Below are 21475 nucleotides of genomic sequence, written 5' to 3'. Positions count from 1 at the left end.
TATATATATATATATATATATATATATATATTTTTTAAGAGGTAGCAAGGGAGACCACAGAGGCTACAAGGGAGACATCAAAGGTCGCAGTTGCGACCTCTGGCGATCCCTAACTGACATCCCTGGGTTTAGATAGGGGAATAAAACAAAGGTTAACACATCATTCATAAACTGGAAAGTACTTTTTGAATCCTCCAATGCAAAGTAAATTAACCCTTTCCTGGAGGAAAGGCAAAAGCACAAAGTCAGAGATTAGAAGAGTCTCCAGGGAGCCAGGACAGCCAATGTTAGTTGAGTAAAGTCTAGGTGAGCTGAAGATCTTCTTGCAGGTAAGTAAAGGTCTTGCACAATGTTTTTAGAAAAGATTGTAGGAATTAAATCACTGAAGGGCCACAAGCTGGGAGGCTTGTGAGGGCAAATCTGCAAGAGCAACCAAGACGAATGAACTGCGAGCTAACAAGGCTACACAACAAGAGGTAAGACCTCTTAGTTTTACAGTACCTTTGGTTTGAAGAAAACTGGATCCAGCTGGCTTCTGTTCCTGTGTAGGTCTGCAGAACCTGTGCTCCTGGGCCTTAGTCATGGGGACAAGAGGGAGGACGTCTCAGGTCAGCGGAAGCAATGGGCAAACTTCAGATCAGCAAACCTTCGCGGTTTCAGCTCCTCGCGGCTCTTGCAAACAGCACCACTGTGTTACTCGGATACATTAATGGATTTTCTTCACATCTGGGGTCCAACACTCTGTTGATGTGGCTCAGGCTTGGTCAGTCCTGCTTCGCAGCTGGGGAGCAGGTGTAAGTGGATGTAGTTCACCTGGCCTAAGCCACGCCCACCTGGTGCCTTCTGCTTGCCGCTCTTTTTCACCATTTAGCAAGCCCCGCCCACCTGGTGCCTTCCTGCTTGCCGCTCTTTTCCCTACTCAAGGAGCCCTCCAGCCTCTTTTCCTTTGCAGCTGGGGAGCAGGTGTAAGTGGATCTAGGTCCCCTGGCCTAAGCACCACCCACCTTCTTAGCACTGCCTCTTCCTTCCTGCTCTCAACTCTTAGATCAAGGGCGTCTCTCGCCCGGGCGTCCAAAGAGAAGGGCAATTCCTGTTTGAACCTGTTCGGACCAGGAGGATCCAGGGTCCGAACCCCTGCTAAGACAGCAGTTAAGCATGCACCAACATGTGTTTACACCATCTGTCCCCACAGGCCATCCCCACCCTCTCTGGTCTCCCCCCCCCCATGTTGTTCCCTTGTGTTCCCCCCCCCCTCCTGCACACAGGAGTCTGTCCTGATGCATTCTGGTTTCACCATCACCGCCTTGTGGCCAATGCTGGATTTTACTTTTATGGACTTCATTGATTCACGGTGCGTCACCCTTTCTCAACTCTCATGCTGGACTTCCACTGCATCTTGTACTCATGGCGGCCCTGAATCATGCTGTTCCCATCTTCATCTTGTATCCTGGCTTGCAACATTATGTGTTACTACTGACTTCTGCAATAGTATTCGCTCTCCCCTCTTTCTTCTCCACTCTTTTTGACTGCTCACTCTGTTCTCTCCTCCCCTCTCCCTTTTCCCATCTCCTCCCCTTACTTTCTTCTATGCACTTACTCTATCAGAATTGTCCCTGGACCTAGTATGATAGCAACCTCGTCTGTCGCTCCCCCATCCCCTTACTGTCCCCCCTCCCTCGAGCACTATCTGAAACGTTGTCAGGACTAGTACGATAGTCGCTTGTTTTGTTCCTCCCCTCCCTTTCTGCACCCCTCTGCCTCACTTTTTGTTTTCCTCCGGCTCTACCAGAAATGTTGTCAGGCCAAGTACGGTAGTTGCCTGTCTGTTTCCATTTCCTTCCCACTCTCCCCCTACCTTCCTTATCTATGTCTTAGCACTGGCACTATCTGAAATGTCATCAGGCCGAGTACGATAGCTAATTTCACATCCTTACTTTTCATGGCCTGTAAGAATGACGCTGTGTTTTACCTTGTTCCCTCTCTTGCCTTGAAGCGCTTTGAAACACATTGTATATAGGTGCTATATAAATAAACTATCATATCATGGAGTCCAGAGGATCTTCCTGGAGCTTGGGTCAGACTTAAAAATGATGAACTCGATCTGGTGTTCCTCTCCCTGGCAATCGGTTCCCTTCAGCAGCAATGGAAGTACAGCCAGCTCCGAGTGGATGTCCAGACGAGTTCACTTTGGGGTTGATTGGTCGTACCAACCCAAGGGAAGAAGTCGTCAGTTGCAGGACTTCTCTAGTCGAGACGAATTTCGGAGCTTCAGCACAGCAGCAGGGCTTCACCGGGCAAACCAACGGTCCAGGAGTTGCAGCAGGCGTCTCTTCCAAGTTCTTCTTCTGATTCCTTCGTCCAGTGGTCAACTCTGCCTTCCAAGCAAAAAGCCTCACCTTTTATGCACATTTCTCCCATTCATTCGCAGCCTAGCTGCCACTCACACAGCAGGGTGGCTGTCTTCAAAGGACAGCTAGCCAGCCAATCACCTTTCGATGCATTTCTTTAACCAAGGGGATTAAGCCCAGGGAGTTTCGGGCACCTCCCTCACTTCCTGCCCCTGCCAGAAACGCTGGAGTCCGAAGCAGGCTTCACCAGTGAATGCTGCCAAAGACAAAACGAACGAAGGGACCAAACATGGTTTGGCGCGCAGAGTAAATCTCAAGAAGGACCTCCACAACAAGACATTGTACAAAATGGGCACCCATGGGTATCTTACTGCAGCTGCAATTGCAGCCCACGGTAAAAACAATGGTAGGAAAAGTAAACCACTGCCACCAGCCATTAACTGTAGAAAGGGTAACAACATTGTTACATGAGAAACTAGACAAAAGGGATACTAAGCAATCCCTCCAGCACCCTATTGTAAGATAATGTTTGCTGGATCTAGAAATTACAAAGTGCAAGTAAAGTCAATTTCACTTCACTGCTCCTGGAAACCGTAGTTTCACCAAGAGAAGGTATTTAAACCATTGGGAAATCTGTAAAGATGATGCCTATGGAGTTTCTCAGACTCCAAAGTCAAAAAGAAACACAGTGTTCAAATCACAGAAAAATACATGAGTGGGAAAAAGGTCTCACTCTCTCCAGGTTAGAAATTAAAAAGTCATACAGTTCAGAAAAAGTGCTGGGGGTTTCTAAGGTAGAAGGGAATTAGCATACTTCTGAGAATTCTCCCTAACAGATGTAACATGGCTTGCATCCTTAGTGAAGGCAAAACTAAAGAAAGTTGTCACCAACCTAATCCCCAAAACCTGTGCAGGGTCTGAAAAACCAAAGGGTGTCTCATCCGCTAGTCCTCGGGGACTTGTCATCCAGATGGCCAGGACATGGAAATCACTTTTGGATCCAGGTCCTTGCGGTGGACCCGTGCGGGATGATCACCTGGTTGAGGGGTCTTCGGGGAGTGAGAGTGAGACGGCTGATGGTGAGACACAGTATTCCCCCTTTTCTGTTAGTCTACCTCGTAATATTTTTTAAGATTTTCCAAAGTCCCAAAGTCCCAACCCCCTCAATCCCCCACTTTTTACACAAACACTGGGCCAAGGAAGAGGGTGACAGAGGAACCAGACTAACTCCATCACATCTTACTGGACATGTCCTGTTAATTGTGTCAGGCATACTCAGACACTTTACACTAAGTACATACACCTGATACCAACACCTAAAGACACACTCTGAGAAAGGCGTAACACAAGTACGGGCAGAACTTCCAGAACGAAGGCACACCTACTTGAGCAGAGCAACGGACCAAGGGACGAGAACAGTGAGCCGAAAACCCCAAGGGCTCACTACAGGCTGCGAAAGTCATGTGGAGAAGGCCAGATCCCACAAGTGAAGATTGCATTGTGTTTCAAGGACGTCAGCGACCCTCCCGGGTGAACGGCAGAGTTGGGGAGGCGATGCCAAGCTTGTGGTACTAGCCTTGACTTGTGAATTCGAAATAGCAAAACAAGAAACAACTGCACACAGCTGGTGAGTTGGCAAGTGACCTGAGAGACCAGTGTGTGTTAAAGTGAATGAAATTGCAACATTAGATCACAAGTGAAGGCTGCACGCGTGTGGATGAGACGCGGGGAAAGGCAGATCTGTGAATGAACTTTGAAGTAAAAAGCAGCTGTACGATCAGCGATACCATGTAACTGAGTGGTCCAGCGAAAGGAAGTAGCCCATTCAAAATTCTCTGTGAAAGGTACATTGTTTGAAGCTAGAAAGTGAGGAAATGGCAAAAGTGAATTAAGCAAGAGTAAACACAAACTTCGAGTCAAAGTGGTCCTGCGGTGGTCTGTAAAAAGGAACCGCGCACATTTAAAGATCTTCGACATCTGAAAGGGTTCCGAGCCCGACTGAGGGAGACCCAAAGAACAAGAAGCTGGGGGAAGGGAACCCCCTTGCAAATTTGTGTTGAAATGTGATATGAGAGGTCTAAGCCTGGCCGAGTGCGACCTTTATAAACTTTACGTTGGAATACAATTTTGGAGGTCAAGAAAAATGTGGAAAGGGGGGGTGCTGTTGCGCTTGGTAGAGTAGGGCTGTTGGGCCTGCTGAGGGGGAAGAGGCCAGGCGTCTACGGGTCCCTAGCTCTCCAGATTACTGAGGGGGCTAGCGGATGCCCTTCCCCGCCACACTTCTGGTGCCGCTGCCCCTTCCTCCCCATCGATCGAGCAGACCCTCTCCTGAGTCTTGGCGGGTGCCGGCGCACCTGCTGTAGAAGACCGGCTGCCCGTGGTTGCCAGCCCCTCCTGCCCGCGACTAGTGAATGTGAGCCGCCGCGGAGGTCATCCATCCGCTCTGTCAGCGACGCCCTGATCCTGCTCCGCTGCGCCGTGGGGGCGAAGGTACACAGTTCTGAGGTCTGCATGGACGGGGCGCTGTGCCTGCTCCTGCATGGTGAGTACCTGAGAGGTTGCGAGCACCGGTGCACTAAACGGCATAGACCTGCGCTGATCTATGCGTACCTTGCGCTGTATGCATAAACTGTACGGTCTTGCTCAAGATACCTCAATATAAATACTATAGGGCTCTGTTATTATCCTTGACTGCAAGCTACGGGGGTGCACCCGTGGCCCTGCTCTCAACACCAGCAGCCCGGGTGTGCGCTCCCTCCCCTGGTCAGAGCTCAGCTCCGACACACACCCTGGGACCTGCCTCTTTTCATCGGAGGGTACACGGCCCCCCTCCATCATCACCCTGCCCTCCTCAGTTAACGGGGATGACACAGTGTCCTCCTTGATACAGGGGAGGACACAGTCCAGATGGACGCGGCTGTGAACAGCTGACACAATCACCATTTCCGGCTGTGCCGTCACCTTATAAATGGACTTCTCACCCAGCGCTGGCCTTACTGAGGACGCCTTCTGGGGCCTGCTAATGTAAGATGGCTGAATTGCTTCGATCCCAATGCCAACACCAAGCACAACGGGGCTGCGCTTGATACACCAGATCTAAGGCGAGACTGGACCTGATTACTCCTGAATACACCTGCTGAAGTCACTGGGCGGCGAATTGTGTTACACTGCTTGTTCCTTGTCTGACATTGACCATCTGTTGGCTTCATTGCCGGATGCTGGATGAGAAGGAGACCATCTGCTTCCATCTCAGCATCTACATTGGTGTACTTAAATTGACCTGTCTCTACCGATTCAAGCGAAGAGTACATCCCCATCTGGACTCAACCTCATTTACCTGGGGACCCTGGAAACACTGCACATCTTCTCCTTTGGAGTCCTTATCATGGAATCTTTGCTTAAAATCTGCATAAAACACTACCAGGCCCCGAACTTCTAGGCGAAGGACTGTTTGGAAACATACTGCATCACCGCCCCCACACCCACTCACCACAATCAAGCAGGGGTCAGCTACAACTCCCAGGACTTACCGGCATATGAATTGTCGGTATTTGCCCTGTGAAGTGCCTGAGCCCCTCTTATATCGACCTGTTTTCAGCAGTCGACTCACCTAGGACCATGACAAAAGGCACAAGCAAAAAACAAAGCTCCATCAACATGTTTACAAAAGCTCCACCTAAGCTAACTGACGATATTCCGGAGCCAGAACCCACCGGTGTCGACACCTCCTGAATCTGTGGAGTCACAAAAAATGATGGTATTTATGCGAGAGGGGTTTACCGCCCTAAACTCGAAGCTCGATGATATGAACGGAACCATATCGTCAATCAAAGCCCACATGGAGAAGACTAATGGCCGGGTCGCAGAGGTCGAGATGAGGGTGAGCGCTGCGTAGGATGACTTGGTTGCCCTCCCGACGGAAGTCTCCACACTTTCCAGAAATGTACTCGAGGTTGCCAAAAAGGACAAGGATCTCGAATCCCGCACCAGGCGCAACAACCTTCGCATCATCGGGGTCCCGGAGGACAGAATTAAAGGGACCATGGAAGACTACTTTGAGCGCACCTTGCTGATGCTGTTGTACTCTCCTAAGCTCTCACCACAATTTGCAATAGAGAGGGCCCAACGCGCTCTGGCGGCGAAACCAAAGCCCAGTGCACCCCCACGACCTATCACTGCAAGGGTCTTAAATTTTTGTGATCGAGATGCACTGCTCAGGGCAGCGAGAGCTAAAGGAGATCTCTTTCTGGGTTCCTCCATGATCCACTTATACCGTGATTTCTCGGTGGCTGTCCAGCAAGAACGCAAGACCTTCCTGGCGGCCAAGAAAAGACTGCGTGAACTAGGGGTCAAATACTCTATGCTGTATCCTGCCAAACTGAGGGTTGAACACTCTAATCAAGTTTACAATTCCGGAAGAGGCCTCCAAATTCATTGACAAGCGTTTCCCCGGGTTGACCGCACCTGTTCACACCGCCTCGTCCATTCTGTGTAAATTGTTGTGCAACACATGCTAAATCCAGATGTTACCAGATGTTACCCAGACCCTGCTGTTAAGAGATCCGTTGGACTAGTCTCGCACTGATTGGTCAATTTGTTATGATAGCCCACCTTTCTTGATCATTACTTGCATTAAGTACCAAGGTGTCGTCAGCTCGGAGCATTGCTGCCAGGCCAGCACGCAGGCCCCCAGGCATTGATGCCGTTGTTTTGGGTTTCGTTAGATGAGATCTGGATTGTCAATCCTCTGGTTGGGGGAGGGGTGTGGGTGGGGGCGGGAAGGGAGGGGAGTTATGTTAAAAAATGCTTGACATGCAGTGAATAGTTGAGTGTATTGGTATGCAAAGATGGGCTCAATCAGGTCGGAGACACGATTGCTGGGTCTGTGTTCCAGGCCCCTGGCTGGTAATCCAACATTTTGCAATGGTTATGTCCAATATCTATCCCAATGGCTGATAACAATCTGGTTTACATGAGTTGGAATGTACGGGTCTTAGGTAATTATAAGAAAATGTGCTGTATCCAGTTATATGTTGAACACAATGGTACTAAAATACTGTTTTTGCCAGAGACACATGCACGTGCTGAGGGTTGCGAGAGATTTGGTAAGGCGTGGGGGCCCCAGAGATACTACACTGATTACTCTACCCAAAATCAAGGAGTCATGACCCTGATCCGCAGGAGTATCAACTTTCAACACAGGGCATCGAACGTAAACCCCTTTGGTAGATATGTTCTGCTCTATGCTACCTTAGAGAACAAAGAGGTTGTGTTACTAAACATATGGGCCCAACGTGGATGAGCCAGAGTTTAACATGCACCTGGCTACTCTCCTTGCCGGCTTCCCTCTTGTACCGATCTTTTGGGCGGGGGGGGGGGGGGGATTTCAATATGATACTGGATGTGAGCTTTGACAGATCAGGCTCCCTGATATTCTAGCGGCTATAGGTACAGAACTGGATACGTTTCGCACACATGCTGACCGTGAGAGGAAATTCATTGACAACCCCTACCTTGCTCAGAGATATGGGGAGGGGGAGCGGCCTGGCCGTGTATTGGCTAGACTTGTACGCCAAGAAACGGGTTCTTCAAACATCCCGGCAATAGAGAGACCCGACGGCACCTTAGCCATATCGCCACAGGACATTAATACTGAATTCCTGTCTTTTTATGAATCTCTCTACTCGAATGTAGATAGCGTCACTACAGCTGAGGTTGACACATACTTAGACGAGCTTTCCCTCTCAGTCCTCTCGGATGAGACTAGAAGCGGCCTGAATATACGGCTTTTTCGGTCGTGGAAGTTGCTCTACTCGGATACGGTGGCCAGGGTCCACACTGAGGAAAGTAGTTTGCCCCTCTTTCGAATAGCCAGAGGCACGAGACAGGGCTGCCCCTTCTCCCCTTTGATCTTTGCCATAGCCATAGAACCATTTGCAGATATGATGCTTCAGGTCCATGCACGCAGGGGTCTGTGATTGGCGGGTCAGCCGGACATTATCTCCCTAAATGCTGACAATGCCTTACTTTTCATTCGTTCCCTGGCAGACAACCTCACTCCTATCCTGGAGGATATTGTCCACTTTGGACGGATCTCCGGTCTTAAGGTGAATTGCACCAAATCGACCCTGTTCTAACTCACTGAGGTCACACACCCCCCTCCCCCTGGTAAACCTCCCTTTGACCCTATGGGGTTTACATGGTAGCAATCAAAGTTTACCTATTTTCGAATAGAGGTTGCACGTCATTCTGATATAGTGTTCGAGGAAAATTAACAGAAATACTTGACGGCACTCACTAGGAAGTGTCTGGGCTGGGCAAGACTCCCAATCTCCCTTGCGGGTAAAGTTTGTATTTCAGCTGCAGCCACTGATGTCCAAACCCAGAAATGTATTGGTCTCTATTTCGCTCCTATATGGCCTCTATATCAATGGACGAAGACGATGTATCCTCCGCACTCTCTTCTCCCACCCATGTCTCTACCTGAACTGATGCATTGATTATGGTTTTTCATGCAAGGTTGTTTGCTATGGGATGTTTCAGCCAACTTGCCTGTTTTTATTACCATACTCTAACTGTATATGATGTATCTGTAACCGCAAACCATTATATACTGCTCGCTCTTCTGCTGTTTTGTCAAGCTTTATAACTAAAGGTTTAAAAAATGTTTCTTTTAAACGTGGAAGGCCAGACGAAGTTTGGAACTGCTTAGAGTATTAAAAACCGAGCCAGACTGTCATCCTGCTTACGAGGACAGCCTTCTCTGTGAGATTTAACGTTAGGAGAGCTGGTTCAACTATCTTGAACACTGATTTTTCCTTTGCATGCATTTCTCCTTTTCTAGACTTTTTTGTGCAAGAGATAGGGCAGGTATGTTTTGTTAGCATAGACCATTTTGATTTGAAGGACTCCACTAGGACTGTTTTGTTTGAGGGTTGAGACTACTCCCATCTTAGTTATAGGGAAAAATAGGAGTTTCTCTAACCCCAACATTTTCAATAAATGTTTTACAAATGTTATTCATTGTGTCAGTATCATACTTGTGATACCATGCCTTCCCTACAAGGGTAAGAAAAGCATCATCCCAGTACTGGTCACGTGAATGGCAACCCAATACTATATACCTTATAATAGGTAAAAAGGGAAGGGGTGTTACAGGAAAAGTACATCTGGCCACCTAAAAGAGATCAAGAAACCAAAAAATGACAAGGTCGGTGGAGCAAAAAGTTGAGGGACCCCTTGAAATGTAGCCCTAGAATCCTTAAATAGGAATTCAGGCGTAACAAACGGTAAGGTTTAACTCACAATGTAACTCTCTGTTCTGAAAAAAGTAGAAAGGGAGGTAGGGCCGCAAAGACCTACAAGTCAGTCTCTTTGAGCTTATGGCAATGCAATCATGGAGGGTACTTTGAAGGAGACCAGGCGCAAAGGGGAAGAGTACACAGACCCGAAACAGAATCAACAGAATCTTGATGCTATCCTCCTGCCATCTCTGCTGCTTCAAGGCTTCTCAAGTGTTGGAACAGACTCTTCCTGTAATACTGCTTGTGCTCTCACATCCTCAGTCAGGTTCGTAATCTCTGAATGAATTCAATTCCATTATTTGATTTATCATGCTGCCCTAATAAAAGGTTGTGTTTGCAGTACAGTACACATATGATGCTGTGGTAGTCATTTTCTTCACGGTAGTGTTTATATGACTGATCTTTTTCGAGGAGCCCCAGAGGTTTAAGTGGATATTGCGCATCTGATTATGGTAATCTGAGAGTGTGCCTGTGATTGTGCTTTAAGGAAGAATCTAATCATTGGAGGGGGTGGCTCATGCTTCTTCTGGATACAGTACTTGGCTAACCTACCTTTTGCTAATACCGACATGGCATGATTGCACTCTCTCTACACAGACTAAGATTAAAAAAATGAAGTTTGAGATAGGTCAGGGTTCTTCAGAAGTCTGCGCTACAAACTGCTTCTCTTTCTCAGACCAAGTTCTAATATTAAACCTTGCATCTGCCCATTTCATGACAATGATGTATTTTGTCTGATCCTCTGTAGGGAAGGGAGGTAAAGGTGCCTCCATGTTATATGGGGAACGCATCGAGTAATACTCCCTTAAACATTGCTTCCTCCTGAATGTGTTCCTCTTCCTCTGTGAGGTGGTGGACATCCTCTATATGATGTGAAATTCTGCCTTGGACTCTAGATACCTTGTCAATAGAGCAAGTGTCTTGTGGCTGTTCACTGACCTTTCTTTTATGCTCCTGCTCTTCCTTCTTTCATCAAGATGTCCACATTTGCCAATGCATGTGAGAGTGTGGGTTGCTTGGAAGATCTCAATTCACCATCGAGGGACAGTAGTGTGTATCACCTAGTCTTCGTGAAATGTCTCTGTGGTTAGGCGGTATCTTTGTCACGAGTACCTGAGTTCTGATGCAAATGTTATCTTTGCAGAGTATGGGGTAAACCCCTGTTCTGAATGGTTGTGTACCTATGAGTATTCCTTTTTGTTTGGTGTGGCTGCTTAGTTCAATGCTGTATTGGTGGGACCCCTGTGTACCAGGTCATGTTTACTTTCAGGGATGACACAGAGCTTCAGAGTGGAGTGCCCCAGTAAATCAGCTTCTTAAACCTCAAGTTCGTTCTACTAAAGTGCTTCAGACTTGTCTGCCCACCTTACATCGATTTCATATAAAGCATAATGCTTCTCCATTTCAGAATATGCACCTTAAGCCTTTTGCAGACCTAGCATGTGCGTTACTCTGAATTTCTTGTGATGCGACAGTTGCATACCCTGCATTTATCCTTATTTGTGTTTACACTGAGGCAGAATTAAACAGCATATTTTCAATAGGGCCTACTCAGACTAGGGAGTTCTACACCATACATTAAACTTCTTAACGCATCGGCTCAGCTAAAGCCTCAAAACTATTGTCCAAGTTATCTTTCACCTGCTTTCCTACTCTGTGACATAACCGATGAAGGAAACAATTATTCTGATGAGGGTGTTGACTCAAAATAGTGTTGGCGGTCGCCTATACACGCAGTACAGGATTAGTGTTTAATTCTGCCAGTTTTGTAAAGATGTTGTAATATTCTAAAATAGATTCACAAGCTCCAAAAATACATAATGTTCTTACATACCCGCAACACCAGATAAAGTACATAAACGGTAAACCTGTGTGGACATTCCTTTATTTGGACAAACAGCTTGTTCGACTGTATATTTGTCACTGTACCTCCCTCTAGGGAAGTTAGCCTTGGAACAAAGCAAACCTAAGTGGGCTAGGAAATTCCGAAAGTATAGCAAGCTTGCTTGAATACCTGTGTGGTGATCAGGGGCTTGAAAATAAGCCTCAGGAGATTCATCTTGAGAAGCGCATATCGGGACAACAGGCTTCACAATTTGCATATGCAAATAGCCAAAGGCTAGTGATAAATCTCTTGGCAAGGAAGACATTATGTGTGAGACGTGAGGGTGCAGGTGACTTTTCATGACTGACTAGTAGCTTGTAACCAGAATGTTTGCCCCCGGATGACAACATAAGTTAGCACAGAAAAACAGACAAATTACAAGAAAAATTGAAAAAAGTTCCAGTGCAACGTGTGATGTCTTCGATGAAGACTAGAAGCTATACTTGTTCTATAATGCGAGATCTGAAAAGTGAGGTGTCATGCATAGCAGCGGAGCAGGAATGGGTCAGCAATGCTAAGTACCGGGTACTTTCTACTGACTGCAGAGCCTATAGCTCAACCCCAACAATCATCAAATCAAGTTTCACCTGGTGTGGCCGTATCAACATCAGGCAAGACCAGGTTTAATAAATGCTGATCCAGAAGGAAACAGCAAGTCAAATGGATCCAAAACCTAATCAAGCAAGGCTTCCTTTTCCATGTTGAAAATGAAAAAAAAAAAAAATTCTGTGCTTCATACTGGCATACACAAAAGGTAAGATAAAAAAAAAGTAATGACAGCCGGACTTGTTTTTAATGAAGCAATGCAGTACATACACCTTCAACCTCGGGAAGGCACTTAAATTATGTTTTTTTTTTAGAAAAGCACAGTGAGGTCTGAAAGAACTTTAAATGTGCTTCTACCGTACAACATTAAATGTCTGTGAATCCTTTGGATTAATCTACCATACAGATAGTATCTTTTTAAAATAAAAAATAAATAGGTTAGTGGCATTTTTACAACATTTGCGCCCCTGAACTTCCCTACCCCAAACCCCTCTGCTCTCCCCCCCTCCTTTGGTTCCTGCAGTGTCTTAGCCAACTCTATCTCATATTTGTTCTTACTCCGCTCGGTTTTCAAAGCCTGGTTCTATTTGCATGTGGGTTAATCTCAAGTCCAGTATGCTCAGGTTTTGTGGGCACCATTATTGCATGTATTTGCTGTTTAAGTGTTCTAACACCCCATTCTATCCGAAACTGGTCTGCCTCCCCTTGTATTCGATATATGATCCACTCCATTGCCAATACGTCGCACATTTTAGGTATCCATTCCGACCAAGTGGGGGGGATCTTTTTGTTTCCAGTTCTTTGCCATCCCCAGCCAGGCTATCAAAATCGTCATTAGGGCTCTCTTTTGGGGCTTTGAGATTATATACAATTCTGGGTCTTATAGTCCACATAAGCCCTCCCCCAGGGGATAGAACAGGCAGTTCCAGCATAATAATGATTATCTGAGCCTTCACATCCTTCCAGAATTTCTTTTTCTTGTGGTAGTCCCATCATATGGACCTCCAATCCCCTATCCCCTGGCAGCCCCTCCAGCATTCCTGGGGAACCTAGAGACAGTGGGCCTCATTACGAGGTTACCACCGGACTCGTATTACCATTCCGCCTCCTTGATTCCCAGAATTACCGGGGCATTACAACCCCGGTGACCCGGGAATTCCGGAGGCGGAATTTGGTAAATCCCCAGTCCCATTGAGTCCCATGGGACTCAATGGGAATGGGCAAGAGGAAACACTGGCACCATCTTGCGTTTGGTGCCGGTGTTTCCACGTCCGCCTACAGGCGGGTGGTGTTAAACCCGCCAGGTCAGAACTGGCAGGAATGACACCTCCACCTGCAGGACTCGAGATCACCAGGTATGGAAACAACGGTGGCGGCGGATTTACTGCCACTGTTATTTCCATAACGGGTGACTCATAATGAGGCCCAGTATCTTAGTATGAGCAGACTTCACTGTGTTAAGAATCAGTGCCAGTGAGGCACAATCATATTTCACTATCTATACAGAAAATGCCAGGCGTTACCCTTTAAATAAAATCTACTCTATTCCTGGATTAGGTCTACAGTTTGCACCGCGAGTGTGAGCAGGTTGTAAATATTTCCATTGTATATCCTTGCTGTCCTGTGGCAGTCCAGCAATCTGATATAATCCAGAGGGGACATTTAATACTTTGGAATAAGATCATGAAAAAAATGGGGTAATTAGTGATACGCAAACTGAAATGTCTGTAAGCAATTGACACCTAAAAACAAAAAAAACATACATTCTAGTCTCAAGTCACCAGACAAACCCATTCCACTGAAATTTGTTATCGTCAACATGCCCTTAAAACCTACATCAGTATTCAAAAACGGTACCTCATTTTAGCATGAACAGTGAGTGAATCCAAGAGGTTCATTGGCAGCGGTGTAACCGCTCCTGAAGCCATACAGCTGGTCCCGGGTAGAGGGATCCTCATATTTCCATTACCATAAATCGTTTCCACTAGTGCTCCCATAGGTAGAGTAAAGCACTCAGAATTGGTAGAGTAGGCGTTACACAACAAGGCGATCTTGTAATCATTCATTTGCAAATTTCTATTTCGTAAACTCTGCTGCAAGAACCTAAAATGGAAAAGAGGAGATGGAAAGGGAAACAAAAACAATGAGTTCTGTCCTAACTTAAAGCACAAACATTTGAAATAGCTTTTTTAAATTTCTCAATTCAACAATACTCGAATGTGCCTTTCCAATGAAGAAAAAAGAATTACAAAGCTGCAATCTAACAGAAGGACGTACAAGTCCTGTATTCGGACAGGCAAACATCTTAAAGTTTCATGTTCTCTTGTTCATTTCTTTTTCATTCGGTTGGCATTTTTCCAGTGTTTAAAAATAAATAAATAATGATATCTATTTAAAATGAGTGTTTTCCCATTTTTTGATTCAATAAAATTGAGGACTTGAATTTTTAACCTGGAGAGCGTGGGACCCTTTCTCCCACTCTCTCATGTATTTTAATGTGATTTTAAACTCTGTTTCTTTTGGTTGTGGAGTCTGACAAACTCCATAGGCATCATCTTTTGCATTGTGTCACACGGCACCTTCAGTGCAGTGGCACAGGGAAGTCTTTTTTAGATTTCCCAAGGTTTAAATACCTCCTCTTGGATAAACTACTGTTCCCAAGAGCAGTGAAGTGAAATTGACTTTACTTACATTTTTGTAACTTTCTAGACCCAGCACACACTATCTTACAATAGGGTACTGGAGGGGTTACTTAGTATCCCCTTTGTCTAGTTTCTCATGTAACAGTTTTATGTTACCCTTTCCTCAATGAATTGCTGGTGGCAGTGGTTTACTTTTAACGACTGCCGTGAAGTGCATTTACTGCGGGCTGCGTTCGCAGCTGCAGTAGAGCACCCAAGAGTGCCATTTTTGTCAAAATGGCCCCAGTCTTTTTGCCATTTCTTTGTGGAAAGGTCCTTCTTCAGATTTACTCTGCACGCCAAACCAGGTGTGGTCCCTTTGTTCGTTTTGACTTTGGCGGGATCCACAAGTGAAGCCCGCCTCTAGCTCCAGGGTGTCTGGCGGGGGCAGGAAGCAAGGGAGGTGCCAGAAACTCCCTCGACTCAGTCTCCTACGAGGCAGGAATGCACTCTTAGGTAATTTGCCGGCTGGCTGTCCGGCAAGGACAGCCACCCTGCTGGTTGACAGACAGCGAGGCTGGAATGAATGGGAGAAACTTGCATAAAAGGCAAGGCATTTTGGCTTGGAAGGCAGAGTCGACCACTGGACGAAGGAATCCAAAGAAGAACTTGAAGAGGACGCCTGCTGCATCTCCTGCACCGTTGGTTTGCCCGGTGAAGACCTGCTGCTGTGCTGAAACTCCAATTTCGTTTCGACTAGAGAAGCCCTTCAAGGATGACTTCTCCCCTCGAGTTGGTGGGACCAATCAACTCCAAAGTAAGCCACCTGTACATCCTCTCGGAGCAGGTTGAAATTCCACTGCAGTTGCTGCTGGAGCCGAATAGCCAGGGATAGGAACACCAGATTGTGTGCGTTGCTTTTAAGCTGGCCAAGAGCTCTAGGAAGATCCTCCGGACTCCCAGGAAGCAGGACTGACCGAGCCTGAGCCACCTCAACAGAGTGCTGGAACCCAGGTGCGAGGAAAGCCCATCTCGACAGCCAGGAACCGTAATGTTGGTATTTGCGGTAGACGGAAGGAGCTGAAACAGCGAAGTGGAACTTGTTTGAAGATTGCGGATTGCAGTCGGTGACCGTCCCATTGCAGTGCACGAGTTCTCCCTCTTGTCCCCACGACTGAGGCCCAGGAACACCAGGATCTGCAGAACTACACAGGAACAGAAGCCTCTTTCTTCATATGTAAGGTACTGTAAAACCCGATAGAGTACTTGCCTCTCGCGGTGAAAGTGCTTGAAACTTTCCCAACTCACAGGCCTAATCAGCTTGTGACCCAGCATATAATTCTTCTCGCTACAAACTACTCCCAAGAACTTGTGCAGAGACTTTTGAGTTTAACTACCAGAACTGCTTTATCCTTTCCAAGACTTAAGCCCATTGACTTTGGCCTAGCCTATTGAATTGAATTGACTCTTCTGGTGAACTCTAAATATTTGCACTGCCTGAGAATATCTTGTAACCTTTCATGTTCTTAATAACCTATGCCTTTTTGCTCCTCCTTCAAAGTATTCTGAATGCCTCAGAAACTTAGAGTGTACAGTACTGAAGTATATTTGTGGGTGATATATATTGCCTCCTTCTTATGAATGTTTTAGAACTGACTGTGAAATAAATTAATAAGTATTTTAACAAGAAGCCTTGAGTGTAAGAGGTTATTTGAACACATGGGATTGTAGACCTCTGTGTAACATCATTACAGCTCACATTCCCCTCTTGAGATAAGCCTGGCTGCTCAGCTCTGCTACCAAAAACTGTGTAATACAGACTTAAAGGTTGGTTTGCTTATACCTGTAGTCTTAGTTGTGTGTAGTGGTCCCCAAGGGAACTGCATACACACTCTGCCTAACATTCTAAATGCAACAGTGATATATTAATGTCCCCAACACCCTAACTATTGAAGTCACCTGAGGGTGTAGGTAGTGTCTGTGGGCCATCCCAAAAGGGTATTTGCTGATTTAGAAAACTAAGAGTGTGTATTATGAGGTATATTTGTGTGTTGCTTTATATCGCCCCTTCTGAAGAAGGCTTGCCCTAACTGAATGTTAAATTAATAATTGTTTAATCAAGAAACCTTGCGTGTAAGAGTTTATTTGAAATCTTGTCACTGTGAATGTCTGTAACTCCCCTACATCTCCCATTGACCCCTCTTGAGATAAGCCTGGCTAATCAACACGCTACCAACCTGTGTAGTACAGACTTATACCAAAGGTTGGGTTCCTATTGCCAGGAGGTCAGGGTTGTTGTAGTGCACCCAAAGGGTATTTCATACAATCTTGCCTAACACAGACAACTTTTTTATAGTGTTTGCAAGACAAATGCTTTCTGCCCAAGCAAAGTATTTAATGTATTATTTGGCATTAGCTACACAAACCTTACTGGCTCGCATTCTCTTCATTAACTTGAAAAAGCCCAAGGATAATATTCATTTCCAATTTGAAGGCTAGTCTTCAACAGGTTTTTTTCCGGCAGTTGCAATTAAACGGAAGAACAGTTAATAATTGATGGCCATCCTTTCCTTAAACATATGGTAAAGGCATCCTTCAATAACTGAAGTTAAAACAAGAAGGTGTGCAAAGAGCAAGGTGTGCAGTAGCAGAATGAGGGGCTAGGGAAGCTTGCCTGTTAAAGGTTGGTCAATTTATTTTCAGAGTATAGTAGTTTACCCACAATTTCAAAAACACATGTAGGATTGTCCCAAAGCACAGGGGGGCAACAATGCATGGCAAGACCTGTTCCCTAACAATATCCCAATTGGGAAATTGACAGTGTGCAAAAGATCTGCGAGTTCCCTGGTTTGGACTGAAAACAATGTATTTCTTAAAACCTGTGTCAGCCAGTGGTGGGAGGCCTAAAAGGCAGACACTGAGAAACAGTCCCTCCCCTTTGGAAGGGCTACAGCAGTTGAAAGGGTCCAGGTCCTGTCACCCTGACCCTTGTGCCTGTATGTTTCCATGCATTCAAAATCTTGCTCCCTCAGTACCTCAAAGCAAGATGCTCACTGTTGAAATGGACTTCCAAAATCAAACCGATGGGAGGATTTTAGGATCCCACCCTAGTTATGGTGAAATGGGAGTAATAAAGGAATAGTAAAGTGGAACCAACAGCATTACTTTTGGGGAAGAGGCACAACCAATTCACAGGTGACTAAATTAACCTTATATATACTTTTAAGAATAGTGCAACACACACTCAAGGTAAATAAGAACTTTTGTAACTGTGTACTCTCAGAGTTAGCTACCAACCAACTTCTTTTACAAGTAAGTCACTTTTGAACACTTGTTATTGTTTTCAAGGCAGAACCCTTTTCTTATCCATTCGTTCCCTTATTCTGTAGCCTGAGGTCACTCAGAGGCAGTACAGGGACCCTACTGGTATAGGTGCCAGCTGTAGGCAGGGTGAGATTGGGTTCAGTTGCAGGCAAAGTCAGAGTTCCAGAGGAAGACTGTTCAAACAAGTATTTCATTTTAAAATTAATTGAGGGTCCAGGGATTTCAGAGAAGACACTATAGGAGGATTCCACAGTGGCCTGGATGAACTGGATACGTGGCTTCCCAATCACAGATACACCACCAAAAAGCTATACAGAAATCACAAAGGCTTAAGGTAGGTAAAATACCCCAGCCAACAGAAGAGTTGCAGCAGGCAGACTTCAGGATCTGCAGGTAAAAACCTGGTTGATGCATTCCTTTGTCAAGAAGACAGAAGACAGGACTTTGGAAGGACATTTGCAGCAGGGATCACGGGAGAAGGCTCCAGGCAAGAGTTTAATCACAGCTGGATGCGGCAGGAAGGGTTACAGCAGGCTCTGACTACACAGCAGGCTCTCCGGTCGCTGGAAATCACTATGGCCTTCGTTTCTTCATCTTCCTCTTTGGTTTCAGCTGCCATGGTCGACTACCTCTTCAGCTTCCATTACTTTTATGCAGGAACCCAGCCAATCAAACAGCAATGCAACATTCAAACTTGGGGGGTTGGTATTCCTTTCAGGGCAGCAAACCACCAATTTGAACTGGATTCTCGCAGTCAGACTGGAAGACAAAGGGTTGAAAAGTTTTCGCTCGCTTCCTGCCTTCAGGGACACCGGATGCTTGCAAAAAATAAAGTTAAAACAAAGGATTTTCCGAATCTATGTCATCAATGAGCCGCTCTTAACTACACCGACGAAAATGTCAATGCCAATTACGGCGCAGTGATCAGATAGATCACTTTCCCCCGCAATACACCAACCCCCAATCCACTTAACTTTACTGCGGCGCACTTCTGTGTGCACTGCCGACCCCCTTGAAACCCTGCAGCGTCGATTCCACCCACGTACGTGGGGCGGTGCTGATGCCGCTGGGTCCTTTTTAGAACAAGTTTTCTTTTTCCTGTCCCTGCTTACCGCAATGTTAAGCTGGGGACACACCCGCAACCCCGATTCCCATTACCACAACCATGGAGAGCAGGGGACATCCCTGCAAACTACGCTCCACTTGGGTGCAGGAATGAGAGTCAGCATTCCCTAAAATGCTGACAGCGCAGTAAAAGGAGTTGGCATTTCAGAGGTGCAGTGATGGTAAGATTCCGATTTTCCCGCCATTGATGTCAGGGGAAGGAACAAGAAAGGACAAGCAATGCTAAAAAGGCAAAAAAAGAAGACTGGGCCATTTTGGTAAAATGAGCACCCATGGGTGGAAAGGTGCACCAAATTAGTTAAAAGGTTCACTGCCACCACACATTAAAGGTAAGTTCGTCCTATAATGAGAAAAACAAGTTACTTACCCCCATTAACATTCTTTTGACTGGATGTTCCTCCAATGTAATCCTCATCTTTTGATATCTCCAATATCTAGTTTCAGCTGCTTCGGACGGCAGAGGGCACTGTGCAACGATGCGGTCGACTCGATGTCCCTGGAGGGCCTCGTCTCGAGGATGATGTCATTGAAGGTGTATATATAGCATGCGCAGTGTCCGTTGGCTTCAGTTCTGTTTTTTTCGTGTCATCATTACAGTAGAACAGTAGAACTACAGTAGAACTACCCGCATTAAAGCAAATTAGACCATGCTAGACTACGAAGGAGCATAAACTGCAACAACATGGAAATTCTACTGCGGGATAGGCTGGGACGGGCGATGAGGAATACGTGAGAGGAACATCCAGTCGAAAGATCGTTACTACGGTTAAGTATCTTGTTCTTCTAATGGATTGCGTCCTGCCATGTATTCCTCATCTCTTGATAGACTCCCAAAGCAGTGTTGGAGGCGGGAGTAAGGGTTGTTGTGAACCAAATGAAGGACTGTTTTCCCAAAGCTTCCATCCTGACTTAAGGTGGAATCAAGGCAGTAATGATCTTTCCCGGTCATCCTATAGCATTCAGTAATAGCTACAATAATGCATCTGGACAAGGTATTTTTGGTTGCAGCCGGTCCCAGCCTATGACCAGTGTATCCTATAAACAGTTGGTCATCCATACAAAACATTTACATTCTTGAAATGTAGAAACTCAGAGCCCTCTGTGGGTACAGTCTGTGTAGTCTCTCCTCTTCCTTTTCAGGATGAGGTGGAGGGTAAGAAGTAGGCAATACTACATTTTGTCCCAAATGAAAATCCCATACAAGCTTAGGTAGGAATGAAGGTTTGACACCAAGGACAACCATGTCCTTATGAAAGACCGTAAAGATGGTTTAGAAGATAGTGCCTGCAACTCACACTACTGCTGATGTTAGCGCTACTAACAAGATGGTTTTGAATGTTAGTAGTCTTAAGGGACATGAATGGAGCGGTTCAAATGGTGCACACATGAGAAACTTTAAATCAAGATTAAGGTCCCAAACCGGAAACTGAAAAGGAGATGGAGGGAACACATTAGTGAGTCCCTTTAGAAATTGTATCACCAAAAGGTATTTTAAAATATGATGTTTCCTCAGAAGAGCGCTTAAAGATGGAAAGTGCTGCTAAATAACCTTTAATGGTTCCAACCTGAAGCCCCAGATTAGCCAAATGCAGCGGAAAAGATAACACCTCTAGTGTTTTGCATAGAAAAAGGATCCACATTCTTATCCCTGCACCAGCTGCAGAATTTATTCCAATAGCAGCGGTACAAAGACTTTATTGCTGGCCTCTGGCTGAAAGCAAAATCTCCATTACGTCATAAGGAGGTCCCAATCCTTGTACTTCAGCATCTCAGAAACCAAGGCTGAGTGTGTCGACCTTTGGATGGAGATCTCAACCCTCCACTCGTGAGAGAAGGCCCTCTCTTTTTGGAAAACATATTGGAGGGCAAATGGACATGTCCAGAAGGTCCGGGTACAACGTCCTCCTGGCCCAATCCGGGGCAATTAGCATCATTGATTTCCCGAACTTTCTCAACCTTCTTATCACATGAGGAATGACGGGAACTGAAGGAAACATGTACAGGAGAGGAAACTCCTAGTCCACTACAAACGCATCCCCTAGAGATCCTCTTGCAGTAAATTCCCTGGATCAAAACAGTTCGCAATTCCGGTTGACTCTGGTCGAGAACAGATCCACTTTAGGGGTTCCCCAAAGGCTGAAGATCACTTGAAGGACTTCCTGAACTAGTTCCCACTTGTCGGCGACTGCGCTCTGCCTGCTCAGAGTGTCTTCTGTTGTGTTCCCCTCTCCGGGTAGGTAAACTGCTGATAGAGAGATTCCTTCTTGAATTGCCCAGAAACAGAGCTGCATTGCTTCTCTGCGCAGTGGTAATGACCCTACG

At 46.0% G+C, this 21475-nt stretch overlaps 1 protein-coding gene across 3 annotated transcripts in view; it reads right to left on the bottom strand.

Annotated features, from left to right (window-relative positions):
* MED23 (mediator complex subunit 23) overlaps positions 1-21475 on the bottom strand; it is a 1372437-nt gene that overhangs the window by 944863 nt on the left and 406099 nt on the right. For all 3 annotated transcript variants that reach the window (XM_069606687.1, XM_069606688.1, XM_069606689.1), the window contains one exon: positions 13941-14186. In XM_069606687.1, coding sequence (XP_069462788.1) covers positions 13941-14186 — 246 coding nt within the window. The remainder of the gene's footprint in view (positions 1-13940; positions 14187-21475) is intronic.

The sequence above is a fragment of the Ambystoma mexicanum genome, chromosome 4p, assembly GCF_040938575.1.
Source record: "Ambystoma mexicanum isolate Mex_15411 chromosome 4p, UKY_AmexF1_1, whole genome shotgun sequence".
NCBI classification, from domain to species: domain Eukaryota; kingdom Metazoa; phylum Chordata; class Amphibia; order Caudata; family Ambystomatidae; genus Ambystoma; species Ambystoma mexicanum.
Note: the sequence above shows the minus strand (reverse complement) of the source record. Positions and strands in the feature narration are given on the sequence as shown.